The sequence below is a fragment of the Rhamphochromis longiceps genome, linkage group LG9, assembly GCF_057381845.1.
Source record: "Rhamphochromis longiceps isolate RC_006_pf linkage group LG9, R_longiceps_female_GT1.1, whole genome shotgun sequence".
NCBI lineage: Eukaryota > Metazoa > Chordata > Actinopteri > Cichliformes > Cichlidae > Rhamphochromis > Rhamphochromis longiceps.
The window spans coordinates 20,187,438-20,199,862 of NC_140565.1; the positions used below are offsets into that span (position 1 = coordinate 20,187,438).

At 42.7% G+C, this 12,425-nt stretch overlaps 1 protein-coding gene across 1 annotated transcript in view; it reads left to right on the forward strand.

Annotated features, from left to right (window-relative positions):
• flt1 (fms related receptor tyrosine kinase 1) overlaps positions 1-11,655 on the forward strand; it is a 48,798-nt gene extending 37,143 nt beyond the window's left edge. Inside the window, exons 20-30 of the mRNA XM_085418691.1 lie at positions 660-748; positions 1,289-1,391; positions 1,474-1,571; positions 1,704-1,826; positions 2,156-2,267; positions 2,375-2,474; positions 9,232-9,337; positions 9,413-9,510; positions 9,698-9,767; positions 9,850-9,941; positions 10,032-11,655. Of these exons, the coding sequence (XP_085274817.1) occupies positions 660-748; positions 1,289-1,391; positions 1,474-1,571; positions 1,704-1,826; positions 2,156-2,267; positions 2,375-2,474; positions 9,232-9,337; positions 9,413-9,510; positions 9,698-9,767; positions 9,850-9,941; positions 10,032-10,200 (1,160 nt within the window). The 3' untranslated portion in view covers positions 10,201-11,655. The remainder of the gene's footprint in view (positions 1-659; positions 749-1,288; positions 1,392-1,473; positions 1,572-1,703; positions 1,827-2,155; positions 2,268-2,374; positions 2,475-9,231; positions 9,338-9,412; positions 9,511-9,697; positions 9,768-9,849; positions 9,942-10,031) is intronic.
• Positions 11,656-12,425: the final 770 nt, after the last annotated feature.

The window sequence follows — 12,425 nt, forward strand, 5'->3', positions numbered from 1 at the left end:
CATATGTGTGGAGTCACTGTGTTCCTGTTAATTTAATTGAACCTGCGCATCTGTGGCCTTACAACAGAGTTATTACAGTTTGTTGTATTTATTGTGTTTTATCATTATTTTATTTATTAATTCATTTATTAATTTAATTCAGTTTAGTTTCAGTCAGTTTCAAGACAGTTTTTTGTCACTTCAGTTTAGTTTTAACTCTTTGAAACCCATTTGTTTTGGGTTAGGTCTTATTAATTTCACTATTCTTCCATTAGCTTTGATCTTCTATTTTTATTTTTAATTATTATTGAATAGAGGACATATGTCATATTTAGGAAAATCTGTAAAAACAAACTCAATAAGCACATCCATCAAAGCCTCATCAGGCAAAGTTTTACCAAATTTGTAAGAACATAATTTACTATAATGTTTATCACACTAACTAATACTAAAGTTAAGGATATTTCCTCTATATTTGTATTTAATTTGTAAGTTTACAAGTTCACAAAATAATTTCAGTTAAATTATTTTTGTTCAAAAGTCCAGTTTTTATTTTTATTTCTTCTTAACTAAACTGTGTTTTTTTTTTTCACATCTACTTTAAGTTTTAGTTTAGGTTTAGTTAGCTGTGATAACCTTGCCTTGCACTTACTTACTGTGTGTCTGTCCTGTGTGTACAGGACCGCTCATGGTCATTGTCGAGTACTGTCGTTTTGGAAATCTTTCAACCTTCTTAAAGAACAAGAGAGACGTGTTTGTACAAGACCGGGTGAGTTCAGCTGCTGAACTTATTTTTTAAAATAAAACAGACCTTTGAGTTACTTGTGGTTGACAGAACAATACTAACTCCCTTGTGCTGTACACGGTTACAAAACCGTACACTTAAAAAACTCACTTCTGCAATCGGTTTTAAGTTCAAAGATGTTTATCAGTTCTTAAGCGGGACACAATGTTCTCTAATTTCAAAGTTCACAAATAGCTCAAAAGTTTCTTCAGTTCCCAAAAGCAAAATATGTTTTCATTCATTTTCCACTAACAAATAATTTAAAAACTACAATTTAGAAGATCTCAGAGGACACGTCTGCCTCAGTCCTCAATCCAATCTAACATACCTGAAGTGTAATCTTATAGCAGAGGAGCTGTAAGACCAAAATACCTGCAAGACACGTGCTTTGTAAGGCATGTTTGATATACAGTTAAACTGCAGTCTAACCCTAAACCTACCACTATGTGGTTCACCAGCAACTTGGACGATCTTAAAGATGTTAAATTTTACTTCATCATGCAGTATTTTATTTGATTCACTCAGCTGGCTGGAGTAAAAGGTGGAGGGCAGTGTTGGGACAGCAGCGTGTCCGACGACCAGAGCAGCTTTCACACAGACTTTGATGAGAGAGATGAGCAGGGCCTCTGTAAGACCTGAGCCTGGTGAACATTTTATTCTCGTCATTAATCAAACTGCTTTTGACACCTCTCTGTTTCTTCTGCTTCTAGATCCACAAACTGCTCCCAATTCCCCTCTTTACTTGGAGGATCTCATTTCTTTCAGCTTTCAGGTGGCACGAGGAATGGAGTTTCTGGCCTCTCGCAAGGTCTGACTCTTTGCTATTCCACCTGTGGGCATACACATACACGTATGTGTATGTGTATGCCCACAGGTGGAATACACATACACGTATACTGGTTTTATGTCCTCATCTGTGTTCTGTGTGCGCCTGCATCAGTGTATTCACAGAGACCTGGCCGCGAGGAACGTTTTACTGTCAGACAATAAAGTGGTGAAGATATGTGACTTCGGCCTGGCCAGGGACATCTACAAAGACCCCGACTACGTCCGCAAAGGAGATGTGAGTATTTCTGAGGAACCTAGTTTGAAAAAGATGACACACTACTCTTTTTTTTTTTTTTTACACAAAGTGACACATCTTGCAAAGTGTTGTTCATATAGTGTGGTTTTCAGTCCAAAATGGGGAAGTAGTTTTGTCATGGCAGTCTATCACCAAGGCTTTTATAAATAAATAAACTCATTATGTTGAGTGGTTCAAAGGTATGAAGCAAAAAATCATGAACTTGTTTTCCCTAAAAAGATTTGTTGCGATTCTTTGGAATCAGCCATCCTTCAAAGTTTTCTCACATAAGCCAGGTTTGGTAATCCTGTGTCTTCACCGTCTGCCAGGCCCGACTCCCTCTCAAGTGGATGTCTCCCGAGTCCATCTTTGACAAGGTGTTCACCACCCAGAGTGACGTGTGGTCCTACGGCATACTGCTGTGGGAGATCTTCTCTTTGGGTAAGAGACCTGTGCTTTTTCTGAACATAGGCACGGGATGGACAATCATTACATAATGTCTGCACAAGCATATGAGCCTCATGAACCAAAATGTGTGCACTTAATAGGAGCGTCCCCGTACCCTGGACTTCACATAGATGAAGAGTTCTGCCACAGGCTGAAAGGGGGAACAAGGATGCGGGTGCCAGAATACAGCACGCCTGAGATGTGAGCTGATATTTATTTCTCAAAAATTGCACAGCTGCACAGCGATTTGGAGAGCTGGTGGTTTGGGTTGTGCAGAAATGTATACCTTATTATTTTGTACAGTAAGAAAATCCCTGCATGTAGAACTCCAAGAACAAAATGTGTTGCTAATCTTTAGTTGTCAGCGCATCATCATAGCCAGTCCCTCAAGCTATCGTCCAATATCCCTTATAAATGTAGACCTTAAAATAATCTGCAAAGCTCTCTCAAAGAGACTGGAGAAAATAACCCCCCTCTTAATTCATCCTGACCAAACTGGTTTCATAAAAGGTAGGCACTCATCAACAAATACACGTAGATTACTTAATTTGATAGACTACTCATACAGTAAAAACCTAGAAACTACAATATTCTCTTTAGACGCAGAAAAAGCGTTTGACAGAGTTAACTGGAAATTTCTATTTGCAACTTTACACAAATTTGGTTTTGGATCCTCTTTCATAAACTGGTTAAAAATATTATATAATTCCCCAACAGCTTGTGTCAGAACAAATGACCAGACATCCTCCAGCTTCTGTCTCTTGAGGGGCACCAGGCAGGGATGCCCACTCTCCCCTTCACTATTTGCAATTTTTATTGAACCACTAGCAGCAGCAATTAGACAGAATTCAGTAATTAAGGGCATAAAATGCAAGAACGTGGAACATAAAATCAGCCTTTATGCGGATGATGTGTTACTCTTTCTCCAAAATTCACAAACCAATATCTCTGGGGTGATTGAATTGATAAACTCTTTTGCAAGAATATCAGATTACTCAATTAACTGGTCAAAATCTACAGTCCTACCGATTAATTGCTCCTTCCATAATTCCTCTTCTACACCACTGCAATCGGGAAATATAAAATATTTAGGTATTAATGTTTCTCCCAAGCTTGCAGATCTAACTAAATTAAACCATATCCCACTTTTAAAGAAGGTAGAAGATGATCTGGCTAGATGGAAATGTCTACCCATATCACTCATGGGAAGGGTTGCCGCTATAAAAATGATGGTCTTACCAAAAATAAATTATTTATTCTCAATGATCCCAACTAAACCGCCACAAGATTGGTTCAGATCTCTAGATTCATGTATGTCCAAATTCCTTTGGAAAAATAAACCCCCACGTATAAGCTTAAAAACACTACAAAAGACCAAGGATAAAGGAGGACTAGAACTGCCTAACTTTCAGCACTACTTCTTAGCCAATAGGCTTCAGTTTATCTCAGGATGGCTAAAACACACCCTCTTAGATGAACCTTGGCTAGATGTAGAACAAGCACTTTGCAATAATCTAGAGATCTCAGACCTACCATTTATCAGCTCAAACATCCAACGACATGAATGCTTTAAAAGCATCAACATCAGCTCTTCTCTGACAGCATGGTGGGAGTTTCTAAAATTGACGGCGTCTTCATTAATCCCATGCAAACGTACACCTATCTGGAACAACCCTGACATATTACAAAACAATAATATGATAAACTTTTCAGATTGGAGTGATAAAGGAATCAAATATTTAGAACATATACTAGAAGGAACAGAATTTATTTCATTTGACGGACTAGTTACACAATATGGGATCAACAAGAAAAGATTTTTAGAATATCAACAAATTAAATCCATAGTAAAAAAGAAATTTAAACCGGGTCAAGTTGAACTACAAACACCACCAAGTGTGGTTCAATTTCTTACTCTTAAACCCCCCAAATTACTATCCAAAATATACAGAATGCTTTCTAAAACAGATGAATCAATATCACTTCCTATTGCAAAATGGGAAGCGGATTTATCAGTTAACTTAGACCTAAACTTCTGGTCTCAGATTTGCTTAAAAACCTTTCATCTAATTAGAAATCCCAGTCTTCAATTAATTCAATACAAAATATTACATAGAGTGCACTATACAGGTCATCGGATGTTCAAGATGGGCTTTACGTCTACCAACAACTGCTCACACTGCCAAACCAATTCACCGGACAATTATATCCACGCTCTTTGGTTCTGTCCACCAGTTCAGAAGTTTTGGCGCGAGATATGTGAAGACTTATCGAAGTGTCTGAAATGTAACATTCCAACTTCCCCCTTAGTGTGTTTGTTGGGCAGCTTAGATAATGTCACTTCAGAAAAGAATATCGCCCATATGGTTTTCACTCCCCTATGCATAGCCAAGAAAACAGTCCTCATGAACTGGAAAAATAAAAATAATCTTAATTCTAACCAATATAGAAATTATCTATTAGATTACATTAGTCTTGATACAGCCTCTGCCACCACATCAGATCAATTGCTCTGGGCTCCTTTGATCAGCTCCATCACCTAGTGGGGGTGGGGGGTCATAGTTTGGTCCCGCCTTCACTGTTGTGATTGGTGTGGGGGTAGGGACAGGCTTAGGGCGTCGGGGGGTTCCCCGGAGGCATCTTCCTTGGGGGGCTCAACCCGGGGTAGCGGTCATGTCCGGTTAGGGGCTCTGTTGGCTCTCCGGTGACTGTTTCCTCGCGGCTGCGTGCAGCGGGGCTAGGGGAGGGTCTGTGCTGACGGACGTGGTTACTGACCTGGTAGCCTGGCTGCCCCTGGGTGGGTCCGGGATGGGCGTGAGGTTCTGGGGGCGCTCCGTCTCTGGGCTGGGACCCGGACCGGGCCTCGGGGGCTTGGGTCCTGGTTGGTGTGTTGCCGGGGTTGTGGGCGGGTGGGTGCATGGGGGCCCAGCCCTGGAGCAGGGTGCCGCCGGTGCGTCGAGCCACCTGGGGGGCTCTTCAACTGGTGGGGGAGATTCTGAGGAGCTTTCCTCTCCTCAGGAGCTCCCTCTGCAGGAGGGGGAGATACAGGAGAGGTGGAGGAAGATCTCAGCCTGGGTGTTTATTGTCTTATGTAGTCTGGAAGATGAGTGGATGGTGGGGTGGGTGCAGTTTTCTCTGTGGTGGGGTTGGGTGGACTGTCCCGGGCTCTGTGGGGCCGGGCGGCGCTGCTGCACTGGGCCCGGTCTGGATGGGCCTGGGCCCCCTTTCCCTGGCGGGTCGCGGAGTATGGGGGTGCCTACTGGGGTCAGCGGGGGAGCTGGCCCCAGGGAGGGGTCACTTGCCCCTCCCTTCCTTCCCTCCCCATCTCCAGCTGCCTCCCTCTTCCCGCTCCACCACAACCACCCACACATGCAGGGCCTTGGAGTAGGGGTATGTCACCAGGGTGCAGAGGAGGCTACCCCCCCCCCCCCCCCCCCCCTCTGTCCCCTTCTGGCTGCCTCTGCCTCAATTTTATCCCACAACTTAGACATTCACATTACTCACACTCTCATTACACATACATATAGGATCTTGGGGGTGGGCACGATACACGGAGCCCAAAGTACCATCAGGGTGTACACCCCACCCCTGGCATCGTTGCCCACCTCTCAATTTTAAATACACGTAGACATTGAGGGCTAGCAGGAGGGACCATGCGCTTACCTGCTGCTCTCTGGCAGGTAGCTCCATGCCCTCCTGGGTTTTAAATGCACCTTAGAACACACATGCATCAACACTACAATGAGCGGGTGGAGGGAGGTTCGGAGTCTTCTCTCACCCCCGTTCTCTGCGACCTGCTGGAGCAGGGGGGCTAGGAGGAGGAGTTGGCTGTCCGACTGCGGTCTGGAGTGTGGAGCCTTCCTGCTGCTGCGGAGTCGGGGCGATCTGCCTCCCCCCACCACAGGGAAAAGGGAAACACCACCTGGGTCTGGGTGCAGTTCCCCCCTCCAGGGGCGGGGGCACCTAGACCCAGTTTGTAGAGTACGCTTGGGGAGTGTGATCGTGTGTACAACGTCTCTTTATGTCTGTCTCCACGTTGGTTGAGTGTGGAGTAAGTGCATATGAGAGCATGAGGGTGGGAATGGATGTTTGTATCTGTGTGTGCCTGTATGTCTGTGTCTATATGTCAGGTTGGGTGTCAGGCGCCACCTCTCTGGGGACATCTCAGGCCCTCCAAGGTTTGGAGGCCTATCTCCCCCTACCACCACTTCCCCTGCCAGTGGCGGACCCCCTCAGACATCGGTGCGTTGGTGGTTCTTTGTGTCCGGGGATGGGCGTCCAGGTACACACCGGCTCACTCCTTGGCGGCCGCTTATCGGGGCCTGGAGCCTGGGGCTCGCTCGGGCCACTTCGGAGGTGGGGTGCCCCCGGCCTCTCGGCCTGGGGCTCGGTCACTCAGGCGCAGCTGGCTGCCGGCGGAGCTCACGGGCGCGTCACTGCAACTCCCCCTGGCTTCTGCTCCGCGGCTGCTGAGTGAGCCCTCATCTGGGACTCTCCTCAGCTCTTTCCGGGACAGTGGCGCAGCTGCCCCTCTGTTGGTCTTCCTTGGTCTCTTGTGTTCTGGGGCCCTCTGGATGTCTGGAGTTTTGATCTCCTCCATACCTGCTTCACGCCCTGGAGGACGGGGCTGTGGCCCCCCCACACCCTCTAGCAGATTATTACATGAAGGAACCTTTTAAAAAACAAAAAACAAGCGCGTCCATGCTCACAGGTGTACACACGGGCGATCACACCCACAAACTACACCCTTTTTGGCTCCTACCTCAAAGCACACTGTGTTCTGTTGATCTTATGTGCTGCACAATAATGTTTAACATTTAGTATTTACTGTCATATTCCCATATATCATTGTGATGTTGTTTATTCTATTACTCTTGTTCTCTTCTGCTTGTTTTCTTTTTTCTTTCTCAGCAGGTGATCCAGGTGATTGATATATGCATTTTTTTTCTCTGCCCGTTCTGTTGGTTTTTGTCTTTTGCCCTTCTCCCCCGTCCCTCTTCTCAGCTGTTTCTCTTTCCCTCTTTCTTTCTCCCCTTCTTTCCCCCAGTCAAGTCTGTCCCGTATTCATTAAGTGAAAATAAAATAAACAATAAAAGGTGAATCAAATGGAAAAAAAAAAAAAAAAAAAAAAAAAAAAAAATCATAGCCAGTCTCTTCAATCACTTTCTATTAACAGCTGCTTATGGGGAGGAAATATACTCCACTATCTATTTACTGATTGACCTTCGGTCCAGGGACCCATCCAGACCTATTGATCGATCAATGGGTGATGGATGGGAAGGTTTAAAAGATCTGAAATGGTTGATAAAGTTATCCTCTTTTGAAAAAACACTGTAAGGTGACCAATGCTCATTTCCAGCTCTGTTATTTTTATTCTTGGCTAAACTTTAGCAACTTGTGCAGCTCTTATGTAGCTCGTCCACTGTCTAACAGAAGCTGCTTAGCTCCTCTCTCTGTGAGCCTCCGTTAAGGCCTTCTTATTAAGCAGGCTTTCTTCTAATTGTGTGCTCGTCACAAACAAAAGGTTTGAACAGCATGTGGGCGGAGTTGGTGTCTTTACAGCCAGAGCCGTGCGCCTCGGATAGCCACATTATGCATATCTGCTCTCTTTGATATCGCACAGAGCTCATGCTAGACTACGACAAAATCAAAGCATTCAGTGCTGTCTGAAGCCTGAGCTGTGGGCAAACAGGGATCATCTTCACATATGCTGACCTCATTATTTAAAACTTTGGACACTGTTTTGACCGTGTGTGTGTATGAAAGAGAGTTAAACGGGTTTTTTTAGAAGTTTAAACAATCAAAAACTATATATCCTTAATTGACCTTTAACTTACAATTTAAGGTTAAGGTTCATTTAAGGTTATTCAAGTTCAGATAAGCTGATTGATATTTGCTCTCTTTTGTTCAACTTGATCAACTTTGATCGAGCTGGTTAGGAGCAGGTTTTGCCACCTTCTGTTCACCAGAGATCTAAGCGGATGTTTGAACCCAAAATAGGTCCAACCACTGACTTCAACCTTAACCACAGCTCTTAGTTTCACAGAAAGATGTTTGTTTTGGACTCCCAAAACAGCCATTCTGTTATCATACTGCTAATCTTTAAGTGTGTTTAGAGTAGACACTTTTTTTCTCTGTTGCTATCTGTGTGTCGCACTTTCCAGTTTATTATGTCTGCTATCATGTCTGTTTGTGTGCAATCAGACACATTCTTACTTTTTCCATAGGCTTTAAGAGGGTAAGGAGCAGCCTGGTGCTAATAATCAGATGCACGTGATTAACTTGTTTTCAACAATGAGCTGCTTCTATGAAAGTAGAAGTTTGGGCAGTTTGCTCTTCTGGGGAATTCAGGTGTGTGTTGATGATGATGATCGAATTTGAGGGACGAGCACTTCCCATTTGAATTTTGTCATAAATAAGTCTTTTAATGTGACTGATTTATAAATCTTGTCATAGATTTTGTTGCTTGTCCAGACCAGTTCAGGAAACTTTAAGCTGCACTGTGTGCAGGGAGAAGCTGTGATCAGTATATGCAGCGTGTGGTCAGGTGCTGATTTAGAAAGTGCTTGATCTGCTTTTGTATGCAATTAAAATATCACCCAGTCGTGCTCAATTTAATTGCGTGAGGCAAAAAGAAAATCATGATCAAGATAAAAAATTTGATTAATTGTGCAAAGTGGAGACCTTTGGCAGAGCACCTTGTTTGGTGAAAGCCAAATATAGCATATCAGCACAAACACCTCATACCAGCTGCACGGTGGTGGAGAAAAGGTGATGATTTGGGCTTGTTTTGCAGCCACAGGATCTCGGGATGTCATTGACATACCGAAAACGATTACTTAAACTTTATTGCTGCCAAAAGTGGTTTTGCAAAGGTGTTAAAGGTGCTTATATTTAGTTTTTCACATTACTGCAGAGTTCTGCAAATGCTGTGTACCTGTGTGTCTTCTGTGTACAGTTACAGCACAATGCTAGCATGTTGGGAGGGCAACCCCGCCGACCGACCCACCTTCACTAACTTGGTGGAGACAATGGGAGAGCTGCTACAAGCGAGAGTGCAACAGGTCAGAGATCATTACAACATTTGTCTACACAAAGGGCCTTAAAAATGCCCCCAATTCATACTTTCTCTTTAACAGGATGGGAAGGATTATATTCCTCTGGGATCTTTTATGACTGGAGAAAGCGATCGCTGTGAGGCCTTCAAAGAAAATCCGCTTGCAGTCACAAACCTGAGGTAAAAAAAAAAAAAAAAAGGAAAAACAAAGAGAATGAGCAAGTGCAGCACATAAGTGTCAACTTGAACGGTCATGAATAATAAATGCTAATATAGAAGTCTTGAGAAATAAAACCAAAAAAATGGACAGAAAGTGACTTTCCTCTATTTCCAACTTGCTTTTTCAATCTGAACCCAATCTGTGCAGTTACATGAGGGGCATGGCCACACTGCAGACTTTTGAGCATTTGCCTTGCGAGGACCAAACCACCCCTGATGTAAGAAAACACCTCCACTTCTGCTAATTTGAAAACATATCACATCAAGGATATCTATTAACACTGATACTTTTGGTTTCAGGATGAGCAGACCGACAGTGGCATGGTCCTCCCATCTGAGGAACTGAAGAATATGACGAAGAGCAACAGCAGCAAGCACAGGAAACTCAGCAGGTAAAGATCTATAATCTGTGACCACTCGATGTTCAATTCATCTGTCAGTGCACGCTAAACGAGGCAATTGATCTCAATCTGTCTGTTTAGGTTCTTCACCTTCACCAAGTGTCGAGACACCCAGGTGCCCTTCCTGTGCAGTGACATTGCAGGCCTCCGTGAAAATGACCCCTCGATCCTGCCATGTGACTGGGAGTCTGACGAGGGAGGCTCCCCTCCTCCAGACTATAACTCAGCCTTCCTCTACCCCTCCCTTTAGCACCCACGCTTGTGTATTTTTCACAATTTCATACAGGGTTTATACAGCTTTTTATAATTTCTCCAGACCTCATCTTACACTTTTTAATCTACTCCACCTCACTTTTTATAGTATCTGCACGTCTAAATGCCCCAGATACTTCAGCCAAACTCGTTTAACCTCCTAGGACCTGGCGTCCACATATGTGGACATCACATTTTGGGTTATTTAGACCAAAATACTCAATTTTGCTCTGCAAGGGCCTGATATCCACTTACAAGGACATTATACTACTACTGTTCTATCAAAATCTTAAAATAATATCCTCTTATGTGGCTCTTATTTTTCTTAAAAACAAAAATAAGGTTAAAAAAAAAGAATCCGGTAATTCTTTGTTCTTACATTCATCGGGCCCCAATATGCCCAAATATCAAAGAGAAATTAGAAATGCATGCCGTGTAAGAGTTCAGGTCTTAGGAGGTTAAGAAACTTTTGCAAAATCACATGCTGTTGTACAACAAAGCGTCCTCACAAGTATTATCTCAGTGCTTTTCCATCACATTACCCCTTCTACGAGCAGCTAAGTCTTACCTGACAATACTTATACCCGTACAGTTATGCAGAATGTATTCACTAGTATGTAACTATCAGAGCTTATTGTACTGGTACCTCATGCCTGAAGCCTTGTGAAGAGGAGCACTGCTGTATAAAATAACTGCTCCTCTTGCACAACCACTACATGCTGGAAAAAGTTGTTATCCACTGAATTATACAGCTAGACGCAATGTATGTACCTGTATTTATTTTAGTTATGCAACCAAAATGTTACTACCTTAAATTTGACCATTTGTGAGTGTAGATTTTACTCAGTTTCCACTTTAATAGGTACACGTAGCTGTAAATCTTGCGGTCCAACACAACAGCCTCGGTAAAAAATTACATTCATTAAAGGGAACCTGCTATCAGTTTCCTTATTCCTACCATAAAAATACAGCGGCATGGCCATAATATTGAATGAGGTCACCATGTTAGTAAGTCTATATTTTCAACTGCTGCTTAAAACATCCGTTTGCAAGGGCAACCAGTTAGAGGGAAGCTGGTACCTAAGACTAGTTATTTTAGAAAGGTGACAAACTGGAGTTGCATTAAGGCGTAGTCTGAAGATAAACAAGGATTTTGTTTTTCGACAGTGAATAATGCAAAGCTGTTCTAATAGGAAGCGTCTTTAGACCGCTAACTTTTTCACAGTCTCCACTGCAGACGAAACAAATCTATTTAATTTTATTTATATAGCATCAAATCCCAACAGCAGCCGCCTCAACACGTTTCATGTTTTACGGTAAATATCTGACAATGAAACTGGTGTGAGGACGATAGATCCTCCACGCTCTCCAAGACTCAATGTGATTTTTTTTTTTTTTAGGCCACGGTGTTAGACTCCAAGATTTAAGTGTATCTAATAAACTGTCAACTGAGTATGTGTATTTTAATTCAATGTATTCTTTAATTCATAAAATCATTCATGCTGGGTTTGTTTCCATTTGCAAAAACCTTTGAATGTGCAAAGATTAGCTTAGTTATGATTAGTTGATCCTGTTTGTATATTCCTCTTTATAATACTAGTTGGTTAGTTGTGGGCAGACAGCTCTGTTGAAGACTTCATCACAGCCCAAATCCGTATACAGCTGCTTTTGCCTTTTCTGGACAACATAAATGTTTCTTTTTTTTTCTATATCACATCCAAATGCAGGTTACACATTAAAGACCACCCTTTCTTTCTTTTTTTTTGAGTGTGTCCTCCATTGAACCCACCTCTAGTTGAGGTGCTCTTTAGAAGGGATACCTGTATTGTTTTGTTTCCATTTAAGCCTAAGACGCTGCCATTTGAAGATAAAATTAAAATGCCTTTATTTTCACTGCAAGGTTATCTAAAAACTCTGAAATCTCACTTTGGTGGAATACCACTGGAAAAGATTCAGTGTGCTCATGGTCTCAGTTTTATTCCCAGATGAAGTCCTGTGTGTCACACTGCGAGTTTTTAACATGACCTTGCTGTGAAAATAAAAGCATCTTAATTTTGTCTTGAAACAGGAGTGAGTTAAGACTTTTTTCCATTTTATTTATTTGTGCAGTTTCAGCCTTTATTTTGATAAGTCGGTATAGGAAAGCAGGAAATGACACACAAAAAATGGTCCAGGGCAAGCTTAAACTCAGGTCTCAGCAGCCTTTCCGCACAAGCCACCCAC